The sequence below is a fragment of the Erithacus rubecula genome (genome assembly GCF_903797595.1).
Source record: "Erithacus rubecula genome assembly, chromosome: 17".
NCBI lineage: Eukaryota > Metazoa > Chordata > Aves > Passeriformes > Muscicapidae > Erithacus > Erithacus rubecula.
Genome location: NC_136669.1, coordinates 6,388,679 through 6,406,979, shown reverse-complemented (window position 1 = coordinate 6,406,979; position 18,301 = coordinate 6,388,679). Strand labels below are relative to the sequence as shown.

The following is an 18,301-nucleotide window of genomic DNA, read 5'->3' as shown; positions in this document are numbered from 1 at the left end:
GTTCTCATGTATCTGAAGATTCTCACTGTTCAAACACCTTCCTGTCAGGCAGAAATAAACCTGTCATCAAGTCAGAAAAATAGAAGTTCAGCAGCCCCTGCTTCCTACTGAAACACTTCACCAGGAGCTGCTTGCTCCTGCTACCCTGCCAGCTTCTTTCCAGGTGGGAACTGAGCATTCCTGGCTCTTGCTGTGTGAAGTTTGTATGTATTGAGGTCACCTGTGGTTGAAAATATTCCATTTGTGCTTCCAGTGCTGATACAGAAGTGTTGAGGTTTTTACTTGGTGTCCCAAATCTAGCAGAGCTTCTGTGGCAGCAGGGTGATGCTTTCTGGTGAGGAGAGGTGTCCCAGGTTGTGGTTGGTGGTGAAGGATGTTTTTAAAAGTATAAAGCAGTTTAGTGTTGAAAACAATGGAGGTCCATAGTGTGAGCAGCTCATCATTTCCTGCCAGGGAGAATTCCATTTGGACAACTTTTGGGTCTGATCTTAAAGCAAAATCTTGGGGTTTTTCATAACTAGCTTTACAAGTCATGTAGTGCAGATCTATTATTTTGAAGGTTTTTATCCTGTTTAATCCTGCAGTGATTTTAATGCTGAACACACACTATTTTCCTCTCTGGTGCCATGGAAGTGTTAAATGAGTGAGTAGTGATGCTGTGGCTCAAGCCCAAAAACCAGAGTGGTTGTTACTACCACGTGTGGCACTCACAGAAGGGACTGCAAACAACTGACCCCAAACCTTGCCCCTCCAGAAATGTGCCTGGCTCAACTCTCCTTGCCAGGGGAAAATGTATTCAGGATGCTGTCATGGAGCTGTAAAAAAATCAGCAATGTCCATTTTTACACTACTGGTTCCTATTAGTGAGCATGAGTTTACCTGCTGAGACCTGCAGGAGTGTTTTCCAGCTGTGGAACTAGAAGCAAACGAATTATGCAGCTGGCAAATAGCTCTAGATTATTCTCTTCTTTTTTCTTGCCTAAAGTAGAAAAAAAACATAAATGACAAAAACAAAAAATCCATGCTCACAACAACAGGATGGCAAAAATAGCTGTGTCATAGTTTCAAGTTATATATTCCATTATATATCTGATTTTTAAGAAAGCAAATGCTTTTAGAGAACTGCTGAGGTTCCTTTTCTGGCATGGATAGTTGTGCTGTTAATGTCTGAATTCTGTTAGAAATTCAAAGTCAGATTCCACCTGTAGAAGCAGTAGAAAAATCATTCACCAGAAGTGCTCCAGGGAAGGGCTTTTAAGTCCTAGTTTGATAAACACATGGTCTGGCATCTGCATGTCTTGAGATAGCGCTGAAATTAAGTCACATTTTTAATGAAGCAGCTCCTTCCAAGTCTTGGAACTAATTGTCTGGGCTGTGGTCAGCTGAGAGGCTTTGAGAACACTTGGGCTTTCTGGTTTTAATTTGTATTTACTGCAGGGAAGGACTTTTGCTCAAATCTAGGAACACTGTGTGCTGTGCTGCTCCCAGTTTGGACTCTCAGAGGTCCCGTGGCTGTTTCTTCCCATCAGACACAGTCACAAGATGTGTCCAGGGAATAGTGAGTGAATGCTTTGATATCTGACTCTGATTGTGATGCATTTTAATCAGCAGAGACAAAATGCACTTCTGAAGGCAACGTTAGATGTGCAGCTGCAGTTCATAGCCACAGGAGGGGTCTCTAGGCCAGTCACTGAGATTTTGAAATGTTGGAAGCTGTTTGTGTACAGCCCCCACCCCTGTTTTTGTGCCACTGGGGAGCCCCAGTGTGTGATCTCTGCTGAGCCATCACTCCCTGGCCTAACTCCAGCTCCTCCCTCTCCACAGCTTCCCTGTGTCCCACAGCACAGCCACAGCCCTCTGTTCATATTGTCATAGGCAATCTGTATAACCTAGGAAATGTTCTCTGCATGGCCCCGCTGGCCAGGAGGTTAGTCCTGAGAAGCTGTTTAAATGTACTATTGGAAAATAAAGATAACAAACGAGTCATTCTTAGTTTGTCTTAAATGAGATTGTAGGTCTTTTGTATTTGGGGTTTTCTTAGGTTTTTTTGGGGCGGGATCTCTCGCTCTGGTTGCTTTTCAGGAGGTGATTTTGCCTGATGTGCATGCTCTCTGCTCCAGAGGAAGACTTCTCAGAGTAGAAATAATTGTAATTATTAATCTTTCTTTAGTGTCTTTCTTGAGATGTGCTGCTGCAGATCCTTTCATGGGCTTTGGGATTTTGGATGGAACACTTTTATTCTGAGCAACCTGGTCTAGTGAAGGTGTCCCTGCCCAAGGCAGGAGGTTCGAGTGGGATGGTCTGTAAGATTCTTCCAAACCATTCTGGGATTCGTGTCTGAGCTCTGTGTTTCTGTAATAATCCATCTTGCTGACCATCTGGCTCTTGTTTTAATCAGACACATAATTATTAGTCCATGCTTGGATCCAGAGATGTGTCTTGTAGTGGCATCAGCAACAGTTGCTCTGTTTTGGGATTAAAGTACAAGTTTTACTCGGTTGAATAATCTATGCTGTTATCTTGGAAACTTGTTACTTTTGTTTAGATTCAGGTATTAAAAACTCTGCAAGGGGCAGGGAGGAATCTGGTTATTATTTTGAAGCCTAATAGTTCATATGGAATTTGGTTTAGCTTTCCGTCATAGATTCCTAGACGTAAATAATCCTTTAATACATAAACTTGATACCCTGAAGAGAAACAGGAGTAGTTTAATGGAAAGTAAGAGCCTGAACAGGTAAAATTTGGACATTTGCTCCCCTGCCGTTCCCGGGCTGTAGCTGTGAAAACACCTCCACAGAGCTGCTTTATAAATAAGGAAAAGACAATACTTCGAAACCTGTATTTGCCATAATCTTACATTCTAAGCACTTTAAGGAAGTAAGACAGTGGGTGCCGAGTCTCCAATGCAGAAGTCGCGCCGAGCCTGCGGAGAACACGGCACCGCCCTGAGGCGAGGGACAAGTCCCGGGAAGGGGCCCTGCAGCAGCCGATGGCGGAGCTCGTTAAAGCGGCAGAGTCCAGCCGGGTGCCGGTCCCGGTCCCGGTGCTGACCCTGATCCCCGTCCCGGTCCCGGTGCTGCCGCCGATCCCTTCGGGGGCTCCGCCCGCGGCCACGCCGGGTCCCCACCCAGAGCCCGCGGGTCACATGACCCACCGCGCGGCCCGTACCAGCCGGCGGGGGGAACGAGGCCCTCTCCCGGTGTGACACCCGCAGGTCGCAGGCTGCCGCTTGTCCCTTCTCGTGTTCCCGCTGATCGGACACCACTGCTCCCGCTCTGCGCTGTAAGAGCTGGGCAGGTGTAGCGAGGGAGGGGAGGAGGCGCCTTCCAGACCTTCTCATGCACCCCCTTCTTTGAGGTAATGGCTCCGCCCGGCCCCTGTGGACAGGGCGGCCCTGGGCCGAGCCACTGCGGCAACCGGGGGGACGCCGGCTCCCCGGGAGAGTGGCGGGGCGGCCATCCCAATCCCGCGGTACGAACGGGTTTCTCATATCTCTCTCCCTTCTGCCTTGTTCTCCATCTTCTCGCTCCTCCGCGGCTGCGGCGGGCTGGCGGGCGCGGAGCTGTCTGTCCCTGTCCCCCCCAGCTGGCGGTGGGGATGGTACGGGCGGTGGGTCAGTCGGTGTCAGGCGCCCGCGGACACGGGACGGGCCGGGGGAGCCGCGGTGAGCGGGGGCTGAAGGCCGGGGAACCGGGGCCGGGGCGGGGCCGGCCGGGCATGGGGAACCGGACACCGGGCCCGGCCGAACAGGCTGGCCCGGGTCCGGCAGGGCCTGAGGCGTTCGGGTCCGTGGGCGCTCAGCAGGGCCGGCCCGTTCTGGCCTGGGGGTCTGGTCTGTGCCACCTCAGCCCTGATCCTGAGGAGGACACCAGGCTGATCAGAGGGGAGGAGCACCTCAGCTTTGAGGAACGGCCGGAATAATTTGGATTGTTCAGCCTAGAAAGGAGAAGGCTTTGGGGTGACCTAATTGTGGCCTTTCACTACCTAAGTGGAACTTACAGGAAAGATGGGGCAAGAATATTTACAGGGGTCTGGAGTGACAGGAGAAGGGGGCACGGCTTCAATTTGACAGCAAGGTTTAATGGGATGTTAGGATGAAATTTGCCCTGTGAGGGTGGTGAAGCCCTGGCACAGGTTGCCCAGAAAAGCTGTGGATCCCTCGAAGTGTTCAGCCCCAGGTTGGACAGGGCTTGGAGCAGCCTGGTCTGGTGGAACGTGTCCCTGCCCATGGCAGGAGGTTGTAGTGGATGATTCTCAATGTCCTTTCCAACCCAAACCATTCTGGGATTCCCTGACCCTGTCCCTGTAAGCATGGAGGTATCTGGCCATGAGGGATTGCTCCAGCCCCATTCACCCCTGTGGGTGTCTTGGCTCAGCATCCAGGATCTGGGCATGGCAGGTTGGGTTGCTTGAGCCCAAACAGAAGGTTGGTCCTGGATCAGTGGGATCCAGGGAGGTGCTGGAGTCACCATCCCTGGAGGTGTTTACAGAAAGACTGAACACGGCACTCAGTGCTCTGGTCTGGGTGACAGGGGGTGTCAGTCAGGTTGGCCTCGACGGTCTGGCAGCAGAGAGGCCCGAGAGATGCCGTGGTGCCCGTGCTGACTGTGCTCTGTCCCTGGCTGCAGGAGGCTGGCGCCTGTGCTGAGCCCTCACTATGAACGCCATCGTGGCCCTGTGCCATTTCTGTGAGCTGCACGGCCCCCGCACCCTGTTCTGCACCGAGGTGCTGCACTCGCCGCTCCCGCAGGGCGCCGGCAGCGGGGACATCCCCGGGCAGAGCGAGCCGGCGGAGGAGGAGGAAGGGGGGATCCAGATGAGCAGCAGGATCCGCTCGCACAGCCCGGCTGAAGGCGCCAGCGCCGACTCCAGCAGCCCAGGGCCAAAGAAGTCAGACATGTGTGAGGCAAGTGTGAAAATCTCTGTGTGGGCACCGGTGTCCTTGGCTTGGCTGAAGGGCTCTGGTGTTCTCTGTTGCAAATTGAATTGTTTAGAGATAAATAAAAGCATGAGCAGCACTTGTTTTGTATGTGTCAGTGCCAGAAGATCTCCAAGTCCTCATAAACTGCAAGCTAGCCCTCACTCCAATCCTAATGATCCATGAGGATCCAACAGGATGAAGGAGCTGTTGTTGAATACATACACTTTGACAGGACCTTGAGGTCTCTTTAAAACTCTGTGATCTTTGATTGTCTTGTGGCTTTGAGAGATCTTGAGACATCCTTTCCTTATCCTCAAAGAGCATTTACTTAGATTAGGTCAGGTCATTAATTAATAGTAATTTTAGGAGCAGTATTGGTTAAACAATTAAAACAGTAGGAAAAATACATATTCTCAGTCGTTCAGCACTGTTCAGCCTGGAGAACCTAAGTTTGTGTGGAGACCTCAACCTTCCATGTCTGAAGAGGCCTGTAGGGAATCCAGAGAGGGACTTTTCATCAGGAACTGCATTGACAGGACAAGGAGTAGCGTGTTGAAACTGAAAGAGGGGAAATTCAGGTTAGATATACTAAAGAAATTGTTCCCTGTCAGGCTGGGGAGGCCCTGGGAACAGGTTGCCCAGAGAACCTGTGGCTCCCCTGGTTCCTGGAAGTGTCCAAGGCCAGGCTGGATGGGGCTGGGAGCCTGGGATAGTGGAAGGTGCCCCTACCCATGGCAGAGGGTGCAATGAGATGAGCTTTAAAGTCCCTTCCAACCCAAACCATTCTATGATTCTCATGCTTATCTTTTGTCATTACTTCCTCTGACGTTTATTATTTACTTTCCCTTCACTTATGGCCAGTTTTGTTTGGCCACTTGGTTTCACAGCTGCTGTAACTGAACTTTACCAGCTGTAGAGCCAACACCAAGTTCACAGTGAAATTAAATAGTGGAAAAAGAGCATAAGAGCAGAGGAAGTGTATCAGAGTTTTGTGTGAGGAGCTGAGTTCAGATCCTGACCCTGACTCACCTTCCTTGTCTTCTGAGTCTTTGTGCTCCTCTCTGTAGTGCTGTGTGTGTAAGTAACATTTTGTGGTGTTCTGGAGGGGACAGTCAGAGGTCTATGGAAAGCTGAGATAACTGCACACTCATTTATGGCTGGATTTGCTTTTCTGCCTTCAGGGCTGCCGCTCTCTTGCAGGAGGACACCCGGGGTATGTCAGCCACGACAAGGAAACCTCCATCAAGTACGTCAGCCACCAGCACCCAAACCACCCCCAGCTGTTCAGCATCGTGCGCCAGGCCTGCGTGCGCAGCCTCAGCTGTGAGGTACCTGCCCTGCAGCACAGGGAAATGCTGGCTATGCCTCCTCTTTCACTTCCAATCCAAGATACTCCTACTGATCCTGGCTGCTCTGTGCAGGATGAAACATGGAGGGAACCAGGTGGAAAGACAGGCACAGAAGTCTGTTTATTCCAGGATTGGTGGTATTTTTTAAGCTTGATCTTCGGTAACCTCGAGGGTTCCTTCCTCTCGTCCTGTGAGGCTGAAAATATCCCCTTATTACTTTTGTTCCTTGTGCTTATTATTTGTTATTGTAAGATACCCTGTTTTTTGTAAAAACCTCTGATTGTGGTCTTGAGTGCCCTTTGTAAACCATTAATATTCATCCTCTAACAGACATGAAGGAAAAACCTTACAGATTAATGAGCATTTGTGTCAGGATCAGCCAAATTCCTTCTGGACTCTCAGTATTGTAGTTGAATGGAGCTGAATTCTTAAAACACAGTTAAATTGAAGGATTTGGAGTGTTTTTAGGGTACTTTTGGAGGGCTGTTTGACCACACTTTTGGGATAGTAGCATAAAAAGGCTTCATTTATTCCCCAAGTGGGTGTTAAAGTGCAGAAAGCTGTTTAGTTTTTTACTCTGTGATGTGTTTAATGATTTTGGTGTGTGTCCCTTCTCTTCAGGTCTGCCCAGGGCGTGAAGGCCCTATTTTTTTTGGAGATGAACAGCATGGTTTTGTATTCAGCCACACCTTCTTTATCAAGGACAGCCTGGCCCGAGGTTTCCAGCGCTGGTACAGCATCATCACCATCATGATGGATCGAATTTACCTCATCAACTCCTGGCCCTTCTTGCTGGGAAAAATCAGAGGCATCATTGATGAGCTCCAGGGCAAAGCACTGAAGGTAGGTCAGTGCACAGAGTCCCTGTGACTCAATGTCAGTGTCTCAGTTGTGATCCCTGATTGACAGCTGAGTCAAAATGCTGTCCCAGCTCGTGCCGGGGTGGTCATTAAGATTGACACAAGGCCCAGGAGGATGGAGTGTGTTCCCATCCCTGCAAGTGTTCACAGCCAGAATGGGCAGGGCTTGGAGCAGCCTGGTTTCATGGAACATGGCAGGTGCTTGTGGCAGAGGGGTTGGAACAAGTTGATCTTTCCATTCCAGGATTCTCTGTCTGAGGATGTAGGAGGGAAGGAACAGGGTGTTTTTGTCATTTGAAACACTCAATGCTTTTCACAGGCCTTGCAGACCACAGCTTTGTTACAAATGTAAATAAGTAAATCTGGGAAGGACAATGATTTTGGAGCACAAGAGTTACGTAGTGATGATTTTAGTCCATCTCAGAATAAGATGTCCCTTCTCTCTGTTTTCCCAGATGAGCGCGTGTGCTGCTCCCCTCTCACTCGATATTTCTGTTGTGTTTTTTTGCCTGAGCTCTATGCAAACACCAAATCTCTTCCAGTCTGACACTGCCCTTGCTGTGTGTGCAGGTGTTTGAAGCAGAGCAGTTTGGGTGTCCCCAGCGTGCCCAGCGCATGAACACGGCCTTCACCCCCTTCCTGCACCAGCGCAACGGCAACGCCGCGCGCTCCCTGACGTCCCTGACCAACGACGAGAACCTCTGGGCCTGCCTGCACACCTCCTTTGCTTGGTAATGCCTCTGCTGGGGTACAGCTCCTTCCTCAGGAGCTACTGCCATATCCTCAAAGGCTGGGAATGTGATTGGAGTGTTATTTTGAGGTAATGCTTAGACTTTGCTAAGTAGCGTCTGAATTGGAAGGAGCCGACACTGATGTCTTCAGGACAAAAAAAATTGTTGTTTTGCTGTGAAGTAAAACTAACTTGGCAGATAATAAAAGCCATGGTTATGCAGATGGAAAGGTTTTACAGTGTGGAAGAAAGGAATAAAAGATGCTTCTACCCCCAGTGTGTTGCACCTCGAATTCACACGTGACAGGAGTGCCCCAGTTCTGGGATCAGCAGTGTGGGACGTGCACCCATTGGGCTCTGAGAGAGTCCAGTTGTTTCAGTGCCTGACTGGCTCATGACCCTGGAAAGATGCCACAGGGAGGGTTGCAACACTGGCATGTGATTTGGATGGGGGATAAGCATGCTGCACAATGAAAATGCAGAATTCTGGGATCTTTGCATGGCAGGGATTGTAAAATGGGCTGATAGTCCCACACTGAGGAAAGCACAGGGATATGCTGGGAGATAGCACAAAGTGTTTAGTGGTTAGATGTTTTGTTTGAGATCATGACATCAAGTTTCTTACTGTATTTTTACACCTGGCAAGCTGCATGACTTTGCTTCTCCTCCTTTCAATGTCTCCAGGCTTCTGAAGGCTTGTGGTAGCCGGCTTACAGAGAAGCTTCTGGAGGGAGCACCCACAGAAGACACCCTGGTTCAGATGGAAAAACTTGCAGGTGAGACAGAAGTTTCCAGAGCTGCAAAGATCCTCAAGAATTCTTTAGATGATGAAACACTGAGTCCTCTGATCAGCATCTTAAGCACATGCATTGCTCATCAGCTTTACCTTCCTGGTAGTCTCTGCAGCAGGTGATGCACTCTCCAGTCTGGAGATGGCTCTGACAGGAATGTGAAGTCCAGGCACCTCAAAGGCTCTCTGCACATGGTGTTTGTCACTTGAGTAGCAGTGTTGCATCATCAGGATTATTGTTGTCTGTTGCTGGGCTGGCCCTCCCAATAAGTCTCTACAGTCAGAGGGATTTGCAGTTACAACATATGGATTTCTTGCTTCTTTTTCTACAAACTTTCTAAAAGTAAAGGATCATAGTTTGGTTTTTTTGTTTTTTGTTTCTGTGTTGAGTTATTTTATTAACCATGTAGACTAGAGTCTACACAGCTTTGTCCATAACCTTTAAAACAAGAATAGAGAACATAGCTGATCAAAAAGTGTGACTTTCTGTTCTGTAGAAGATGAAAATTCCTTCTTGACCCTTCAGGAGTTATTTTTTATCTGAATTAACACTTAGGTGTGTCTGTGCTGCTGCCAGTACTTGCAGTTACTGTGTTCTGAGCTTTCTCTTCCCACTTACACCCAAAATCACATGGCTGCAGCATGTGAGCACTTCCCAGTTTCCATTCCTAGACAGCAGCAAATTTTATGACCAATCTGCCTAATTTTTTTTTTTTTGCTAGATCTGAAAGAAGAGTCAGAAGGCTGGGATGGTTCTGAGGAAGAAGAGAAGCCTTCTTCCCATCCAGATGTTGTGGAAGGGCAGGAGCTGAGCAAAAGCTCCCCTGAAACATCTCTGATGCCAGATTGCAACAGCTGGAACGTAGCTCACAGAAGATTGTCTGTCTTTCGCTCTCTCAGGCACATGAGGCAGGTAAGAAAGGCTGCAGAGTTCACAAGCTCTTTTCTCCTGATAATGTTGACTTGTTTGTTTTTTTTTTAAAGGTACATTTATTTTCTGCAGTCTGCACATTCTCTGGTGCTGTGCCCAGCCAGGAACATGTTGTGAACTGCATCTCTGGGCATACTCCCTTCCTCACGTGGGCCTCTGGTGATCCTCAGTCATGTGGGCTGGGGTCAGATGATTTCTCTCAAATTCTGCACTTCTCTTCTTCCCAAGAGCAATGACAGTAATTTAATATAGAGGTCATGCAGCATCTTCAGAGACAAGCAATACTTGCTTTAAAAAAAAGTGTTTCAGAGGGAAAAATAATTTACAAATAGAATAAATTATTCTGTATGGATCTTGCTTGTCTCCTGTGTTTCCAGTGACCTGGCTGAGCGTGAAGGTTCATGTGCTAAATTTCCAGGTCCATTCCTGTTGTTCAGGTCTAGCCATTTTCCTACCTGTCACTAATGTTTTTAACAAGGCAAATGAGACATTTCACTCATTTTCATAACCAATAAAGAATGGTTTGGGTTTTGGTTTTTTTTTTTCCAGGTTCTTGGGGCATCAGCATTCCGAATGCTGGCTTGGCATGTTCTGATGGGGAACCAGGTCATCTGGAAAGCTCAGGATATGGATCTTGTCCAGTCTGCCTTTGATGTCCTACGGGTAGAAACCTTTTCCTTTGTTTCTTGGCTGCATATTTTTACATGTATTTCTCTACTACTCCAGCCTTTATAATGATCTGCCCCTGACATGTAATCTTGTGAAGAGTGTGTTCTAAATTATGTAGCTTTGAAAAAACAGCAATCCAAAAAACCCCCAAAACATGCACAAAACAAAATCATCTGAACATTTGGATGTCTTGCTTGTCCTCAGCAAGAGGGGCTCTTAAGCTGAGCAGGTTACTTTGATCCCCCAAATCAGGAGCATCTGCCTAAGCTGAGATGGTTAGCCTGGAAGTCAGGGGGAGAATTGCACTGAGGTGTTTAATTGCAGAGTTCCTCTGCCTGCTTTCCTTGCTGCAGACCATGCTGCCCATCGGCTGCGTGCGGATCATCCCCTACAGTGAGCAGTACGAGGAGGCCTATCGCTGCAACTTCCTGGGCCTGAGCCCACACGTCCAGATCCCACCCCACATCCTCTCATCTGGTAAGAGCCTGCTGCAGAGCCCTCTCCCCTCCCTGTCATGTTAAAAGACACTAGATTTTTATTTTTTAAAAAATAAGTATTGGCTGCATGAAATAAAGCCTTGACCACTTCATTTTGTTTTCCCCGTGTCTTTGCCTGCTCAGTGACTGAAAAGATGGGACACCTTCTCTAGGCACTGATAATAGCAGGGTCTGTAGCTGTGTTTTGGAATCTGGGCTAGCACAGCTCATGCTCTTTTGGCTCTTGTTGCTCCAGAGTTTGCAGTCCTTGTGGAAGTCCGTGCTGCCACCCGCTCCAGCCTCTACCCAACCCTGTTTGATGATGAGCAGTCCCTCAACAAGTACGAGTTTGTTGTCACCAGTGGGAGCCCCGTTGCTGCAGATAGAGGTGGGTGATTTGGAAGCAGAAAGAACCTCTGTCACTGATGTTAAAAGAGCATCTTGATCTTTAAGTGGTTTTCATGTACTGGCCCTTAAGGAGTTTGAGTAGAACCCAGGTCAATATTGAGCTGGGGTTTTGCTGTTTGAGATGAGGTTCACCACAGATGGTTCAATTATAAAAGATTTGCTCTATCAGATCAGCATTTTGCCTATTAATTTTCATAAATGAGAAATGGATTCTGTATCATAGGATAAGAAAAGTTGTAGGGAAATTGTGTAACCCACAGTGAACACATGCAATCCTAGAATACTTGTGTGTTTATTTTGAGTAAGACTAACTTGTAAGGACCATGACATCACTAATTTTCCATATTCAACTTGATAGTGAAATGTGACAGATAGAGCAATACCCAGACTTTTTCATTTCATTTTACCTACTTCCTTCCAGCAGTTGAACTCTTGTACCTAGAGGTGATTTGAGTCAGGTCCATCAGTCTTGTCTTTTCTGGGAAGTCTTAATTTAGATGAATTGGCCTCACTGAGTGTCTCAAAAGACAGGGCAGATGCCTCATCCTTCCTCTCTGTCCCTGAAGACAGAGATGCAAAACAGAGACTTGCTCTCTCCATAGTGCTCTTCCTGTTGTTGGTCCCACATGAATAAATGCACCAGTTTATTTTTCATCCAGTCACTAGCATGTCCAGAAACTTCTGGACAAAAATAGTCACTGCAAGGTCTTTTCTCCACTACAGCATCAAACTTACTGGGCCATGGACTGCTGGGAAAAAAAGTCTCCTAAGGACTTCCAAAAAGGGGTCCAGGAATGCTTGGGGTTGGTTGCTGGTTCATTTTTTCACTAAGTATCATGGAACTGCCCTTAACAAGAGGAACATTAAATCAAATATAAGTTGAAGGTTTATATTTTATATGTATGTTTGTATATTGTACAAAGAAGCATTAAAGTTTTTTCATAACCTTGTGTTTTTAATGATCTAAAGGAGTTTAAATGTGGGTCTGAAGAAATTAAAAAGGCCCCTGAACCTGTTTGGATATCCCAGGGTCCTTCACTAAATTCCATGTTGCTTCTTGGATCAGATGTTTTTCTTATGGGATGATCTTTAGCTCCTCTTCAATGGAAATGAAATCCCAGCAGCCCACTGGGAGATACATTTAACAATTATTAGTAGTAAAGGTGTAAGCAGTAACCTTCAACTTATCCTCTTTCTCACCCTTTCCCCCTTTATTTTCTCTGCAGTTGGCCCAACAATCTTGAACAAGATCGAAGCTGCCCTGACCAACCAGAACCTCTCTGTGGATGTTGTGGATCAGTGCCTTGTTTGCCTGAAGGAGGAGTGGATGAAGTAAGTACAGCCACCTTGCTTTCAGAGGAGCAGCTTTGGTGCTGCTCCTGGATCAGCAACAGCAGAGTGCAGGACACACTTTAGTCAGGTGACTTTGGCTGCACTTCAGCAGTAGTTGGGTTTACAGGAGCAAATTAAGTCAGGAGTTAAGAATTCTCTACTCTAGTCCCAACTCTCTTTTTGGCTCTCAGCAGTTCTTAACCTTTATGCTTCAGTTCACACATCTGTAGGTTACCTGCATGACAACAGCTGTCTGCCTCACCTTGGTTAGGAGGATTAAATATGCAAATCCCTCTCTGCCTGTCAGTGTGGCCATATCCCAGCACAGCTAACACCCAAATGCATGCCTGGGTTCTGCCTTCAGGCTCTGCATTTCAGAGGTGCAGGTAGCTGTAAAGGAAGACCAGTCAGTCATGTGAAATAATTCATGGAACATCATGACTTTGTGAATTTACCTGAAGGCAGATGGGCACTAGATGTGTCTCCCAGTTGTCACAATTAATTGTTCTGCTTTCTGCTAGAATGAAAAAAAATGAACTAGAAGTATGCCCATTATTACTGAAAATGAGTAACCTCCTTAGCTAATCACCTCCATCAAGCATGAGAATAGTTTCAATAAAACACTGGTTGAAGCTTTTATGAACATTTAGTTGCAGTAGGTGCCAAGAGAAGCTCCAGTTCCTCCTTGTTCCCTGTTGGATAGCGTGTTAGTCCATTTGATAATCACAGGAATCTCTTGTTCCTGCAGTAAAGTGAAAGTCCTCTTTAAATTCACTAAAGTGGACAGCAGACCCAAGGAGGATACCCAAAAACTTCTGAGCATTCTGGGAGCTGCAGAGGAGGACAATGTCAAACTGCTCAAGTTCTGGATGACCGGCCTGAGCAAGACGTACAAATCGCACCTGATGTCGACGGTTCGCAGCCCGACGTCCTCGGAGTCCCGGAACTAAAGGGGGCCCAACCTCCCCTGCTGCCTTCAGAGAAGGGCAGGGAGCCCTGCTTACCTCTGCTGAGCCTGCAGCATGTGCTTGTAGGTGGATAGTGAGGCTTCATCACTATTCTCCTGGTCCTCAAACCAACTTGAAGAGTGACTTGAGTCTTTTCTACTTGCTGTGAGACTGGACTAATAAGTGCTAATCCACAGTGCTGCTGTCTCTCCTGGAACTCAGCTCTCAATCTAGACGTGCACACTCAAGACTAAAACACAGCAACACTCAAAGAATCAGCTAAATTAATTAAAGTCCCATCCTGTCCTCATTAAGCACCATGGTGTGGCAGCAGGCCTCACCTTTAGGTTCCTTGGCAGGCCTGTGACATCATCCAGAACTCCTGGGAGTGCATATGGTTAATCTCACTGAAATCCCACATAAATCTCCTAAATTCCTGAGAGAACAAGTACCAAAAATAAGAGGCACGTCACAGGGTATGGATCACATGTAAATTATTTCAAACCACTTTGTGCTCAGATTTAAGAGACTATTTTCTGCTGTAGCATAAGTCAGGATATCCCATGGGAGTCCTGTCACTCCTCTTTATTTATTTATATCTTAACTTGAGAAGGTTTTAGCATTTGCTTTGGAAATCTTGTCTGGGAGGGTGTATTGTAAAATAAGAAGTCTCAAAATGCAGCCTGCTTGCCTCTCAGAGGGGAAAATACTCGCCTTGTTTTTGCCTGTGGTTGCAGAACTTCCAGGTAATGAAGATAACCTCACCAGGATAAGATTCTCTTCTGTCTTTTTTAGCTTCCTAATTAAGTTAAGCAGAAGAGATTCAACCTGTAGGTGCTCCCTTATATAACTCTATAGTAGCCATTTTTGCTTAATAGTTCATGAAAACATTGGTGCATTTTTTAATTACCTAACCAGATATTCCTTATCTGTACTGTAAGGAATCACTGTTTCTGTTGTGAAGTCTGGGGTTTATGTCCTTATTTTTGTGTTTTTCTGGATCATTATTGGGAACACTTGACGTTACCACAGATATTTTGAACAAGCTAAAGGCAGGTTTTACCCAGGTGACTTTCTACACTCACTCAAGCTCAGAGAGGATGTTCCAGCTTGTCACAAGTTCTGTTCTTATATATAAAACACGGAGGTTGATTTTTGTCTGGAACATCTGTAAAATGGAGACAGGCATAAAATCTCATAAGAGCTATTTTTGTAAAATGAACAAAGCCTGGTTTTGTGTTTATTTTTAGTGTGTGTGTGTGTCTTGTGGTGGGGGAAAGCAGCAACTGATCCACAAAATTCCTGCATCCTTAGCAAAGATCTAATGTAGAAAATTTAATACAGTTCCTTTCCTTTTATCTTTGTATTAGTTTCTTGTAGACTGAGCTAGTAATCTTTATTTTAAAACTATTCTGGTCCAGTCCAGAGCAGTGTAACAGAGCAGGCGAGACATCATTTGGCATTGAGACCTTCTTGATTGCTGGCTTTGTCTTTTAAAAGAACAGCTCTCCCAAGCAATCCAGCATCAAAACCTAACCTACTGGTTCCTTCCAAAACAGCAAAGGGTTGGTCACAAGGTTGATCCTGAGGCTGCTGCTTCTCCCTTGCTCTTGGTGAGTCGTGCACGATGTTGGTCCCTCTCCATCCTGACCTGAAACAAGGCTCAGTTTTGAGACAGGGCAAGGAAACCTCTAACTTAACACTTATCAAATGCCCACAGGAAAGAAGGGGGAGAGCTGCCAAGTCAGTGAAGCTACACCCCAGCTGTGCTTGCCTGCCAGAACACATCTATATGTGGGATTACCAAATGATTGCCTGGGCAGGTTCCTGCAGCTCACAGGTGAGCCACGGGTGCTCCCTTTGCCGGCAGCAAGAGCTGGAATGTGCACAACTTAATTAACAAAAAATGATGTCTGCAGACATCTTTCACCACCCGCCTTCCCTCCAAACGATACACCTTAGAGACAAACTGATTGGGGCAGGATAATTCTTAATTCCAGCGTGATTTCTGCCTGGCTGAGCAGCTGGGAGCGAGGTGGGAGCGGTGACTGCTACAGCTGCTGCGTCATGGAGCCAGTGCTGGGTCACTGCTGGCTGCAGGTGCAGACAAAAAGCCTTTTTGTACCGGTTCTGCCACCCCTGTCCCCTCAGCCAGGCAGGGTCCAGCAGGGGATGGTCCCTCTCTCTTCTGCTCTCATGAGACTCCACCTGCAGAGCTGCCTCCAGCTCAGGGGCCCGTATCACAAGCGTGTGGAGCTGCTGGAGCCAGTGCAGAGGCCGCAGAGATTCTCCAAGGGTTGAAGCTCCTCTGCTCTGGAGCCAGGCTGGGAGAGCTGGGGGTGTTCACCTAGAGAAGAGAAACCTCAGAGCCCCTTCCAGAGCCTGAAGGGGCTCCAGGAGAGCTGGAGGGGACGGGGACAAGGCACGGACGGACAGGACACAGGCAGTGGCTGTGGCATTCCAGAGGGCTGGAATGGATGGGATACTGGGAAGGAATTGTTCCCTGTGAGGTTGTGAGGCCCTGGCACAGAGCAGCTGTGGCTCCCCTGGATCCCTGGAAGTGTCCAAGGCCAGGGTGGACAGGGCTCGGAGCAACCTGGGACAGTGGAAGGTGTCCCTGCCCATGGCAGAGCTGGATGATCTTTGAGATGCTTTCCCACCCAAACCATTCTGTGATTAAAGGATGTTGCGTGTTTGCAGCATCCACTGCTGCGGCCCGCTGCGTGCTAAGGCCTCGCTGTCAGGATTTCGGTACCTGGGGAGGGGTCGGTGCTGGCGGAAGGGTTCGGGGCCCGGGCCGGTTCGGTGCCGGGTTCCGGCGCCCGGCCCAGCCCCGTGAGGGCCGCTCCTCCCCACGGCCGCTGCCTGTCGGCGGCTGCGCGGGCCGGGCCGTGAGGGCCGTGAGGGCCATGAGGGCGGCGCGGGGCGTGGCGCTGGCGGCGGCGGCGGCCGCGGCGGTGGCGCTGGCGGTGGCGGCCTGGCGGCGAGCCCGGCCCGTGCGGGAGGTGCTGTTCTTCCCCTCGCGGCCCTGCTGCATCGAGGCGCTGCTGGCCGAGGCGGCCGAGCCCGGAGCGCCCGCCCGGCCCTGCCCGTGCCCGCTGCCCAGCGGCGACACCGCCCTGAGCCGCCTGGTTCGCCGCCTGCTCTCCGCCCGCCGCTCGCTCGACCTCTGCATATTCTCCTTCTCCTGCCCGCAGCTCGCCCGGGCCGTGCAGCTGCTGCACCGCCGCGGGGTCCGTGTGCGCCTGGTGACGGACTCGCAGTACATGGGGCTGCACGGCTCCCAGATCGGCCGCCTGCGCCACGCGGGTGAGCGGCGCTCCCGGCACCGGGCGATCCCGATAGGGGCGATCCCGGCAGGGCCGATCCCGGCACCGGGCGATCCCGGCAGGGGTGATCCCGGCAGGGGCGATCCCGGCTCGGCCGATCCCGGCAGGAGCGATCCCGATAGGGCCGATCCCGGCAGGGGCGATCCCGGCAGGGGTGATCCCGGCAGGGGCGATCCCGGCTCGGCCGATCCCGGCAGGAGCGATCCCGGCAGGGGCGATCCCGGCAGGGGCGATCCCGGCAGGGGTGATCCCGGCACCGGGCGGTCCCGGGGCCGCAGCGTGTCCGCGGCTCATTGCTGAGCAGTGTCTGTGTCTCCGCAGGGATCCAGGTGCGCCACGACCAGCACAGCGGGTACATGCACCACAAGTTCGCCATCGTGGACCGGAGGATGCTCATCACAGGTTCCCTCAACTGGACCACCCAGGCCATCCAGAGCAACCGGGAGAATGTGCTGGTGGTGGAGGACGCCGAGTATGTGAAGGCTTTTCAGGATGAGTTTGAAAGGATTTGGGAAGAGTACAACCCTGTTAATTACAGTTTTTTTTCCGAAAGGCGGTAAATGATTGAGCTACCTCACAGGGCTAGGGGAGCACGGTAACACCCACAGACTTTATTCTTATGTATAGACACCATTGTTTTGTCCATCTGGGTGTAACTGGTAAATGTCCCCAGGGAAGTGTTCTCTGCCCTAAAATGCCGCAGATGCCTTGCTGGGGGTCACTCCCGGGCTAGAGGGAGTGACACAACTCTGGCTGTGGGGGTGACAGTGACAGAGCTGCACTCAGAGCCATTCAGACTTTGGGCAGGCTCCTTGCTGTGCCCTGGTGCCCACCAGGTGTGTTCATACACTGCTGAGCGTGGAATTGTAGCCAGTTCCAAATGGAATTATAGCCCAAGGGCTCTTCTACACCGGTAACTAAAGGAGAGACGAGGGCTACAGCAGAGTTGAGAGTTTCTATAGATAAAGTGCCTCAGTTAAATTTCTTGTTGGCATTAATTGTTGAAAGTTGCTAAAAGGAAATTCGTGGGAAATAGCAAATATTTTAAAGTTTTGATTGTGTTCATGTTTCTTTTAGTTAAAGGTTAGCAGAGCTCTGGTGTAAAAGCATGAGCACAGATGGTAATTACAACTTCTCTTCCAGCAAGGAAGTGTAGGGAAGTCTGGAAGAAAATGAGAGAAATGGTTTTTTGGGATCATTGTTTATCTGGAGAGCTGACATGGCTGGAATTGGGTCACCCACTTCAGGTGAGGTCTGGAAACCCTGGTTCAGGTGTTGGGACACCCTGTCATGGTCTGTGCCCTGGCCTGGCACCACCAGCCTGGGGGCAGCGAGGGGAGGGAGGTGACATCTCTGTCCCCAAAGCTCAGTGTGGAACAAAGATGATGTAAACCTAAGAATTACAACCTCTAAATAGTGTCTATGTAAGAATTGTTTTATACTGAATAGGAAGTGCCTTAATATCTCTCAAAATGAAAAGAGGTTTTGATATTCTCTTGGTTTTGTTACCATTACTGCTGTGATTGGCACTGTTAAATAAACCATTTTCACAGAAAATA

At 48.9% G+C, this 18,301-nt stretch overlaps 2 protein-coding genes across 3 annotated transcripts; both read left to right on the top strand.

Annotated features, from left to right (window-relative positions):
• Positions 1–3,346: 3,346 nt before the first annotated feature.
• Positions 3,347–14,639, top strand: FLCN (folliculin). 2 transcript variants are annotated; one of them, XM_079320461.1, is made up of 12 exons: positions 3,347–3,471; positions 4,629–4,906; positions 6,103–6,249; positions 6,892–7,113; positions 7,701–7,861; positions 8,545–8,636; positions 9,373–9,563; positions 10,131–10,244; positions 10,604–10,727; positions 10,983–11,114; positions 12,361–12,466; positions 13,215–14,639. In XM_079320461.1, the coding sequence occupies exons 2-12, from the start codon at positions 4,658–4,660 to the stop codon at positions 13,414–13,416; spliced, it is 1,740 nt and encodes a 579-aa protein (XP_079176587.1). In that variant the 5' UTR covers positions 3,347–3,471; positions 4,629–4,657; the 3' UTR covers positions 13,417–14,639. The 2 variants fall into 2 exon arrangements, with proteins under 2 accessions (XP_079176587.1, XP_079176586.1); XM_079320460.1 differs by having other exon boundaries at positions 3,420–3,664.
• A 1,660-nt stretch (positions 14,640–16,299) lies between these two features.
• Positions 16,300–18,301, top strand: PLD6 (phospholipase D family member 6). The gene is made up of 2 exons (XM_079321197.1): positions 16,300–16,722; positions 17,064–18,301. The coding sequence occupies exons 1-2, from the start codon at positions 16,323–16,325 to the stop codon at positions 17,300–17,302; spliced, it is 639 nt and encodes a 212-aa protein (XP_079177323.1). The 5' UTR covers positions 16,300–16,322; the 3' UTR covers positions 17,303–18,301.

Bases quoted from the DNA above. Each gene is read 5' to 3' on its own strand.
- PLD6 (XM_079321197.1), top strand. From the start codon at position 16,323: ATGAGGGCGGCGCGGGGCGTGGCGCTGGCGGCGGCGGCGGCCGCGGCG. The intron at 16,723-17,063 runs GTGAGCGGCGCT...GTGTCTCCGCAG, and splicing joins CGGCCGCCTGCGCCACGCGG to GGATCCAGGTGCGCCACGAC.
- FLCN (XM_079320461.1), top strand. From the start codon at position 4,658: ATGAACGCCATCGTGGCCCTGTGCCATTTCTGTGAGCTGCACGGCCCC. The intron at 8,637-9,372 runs GTGAGACAGAAG...TTTTTTTGCTAG, and splicing joins TCAGATGGAAAAACTTGCAG to ATCTGAAAGAAGAGTCAGAA. The intron at 11,115-12,360 runs GTGGGTGATTTG...TTTTCTCTGCAG, and splicing joins CCCCGTTGCTGCAGATAGAG to TTGGCCCAACAATCTTGAAC.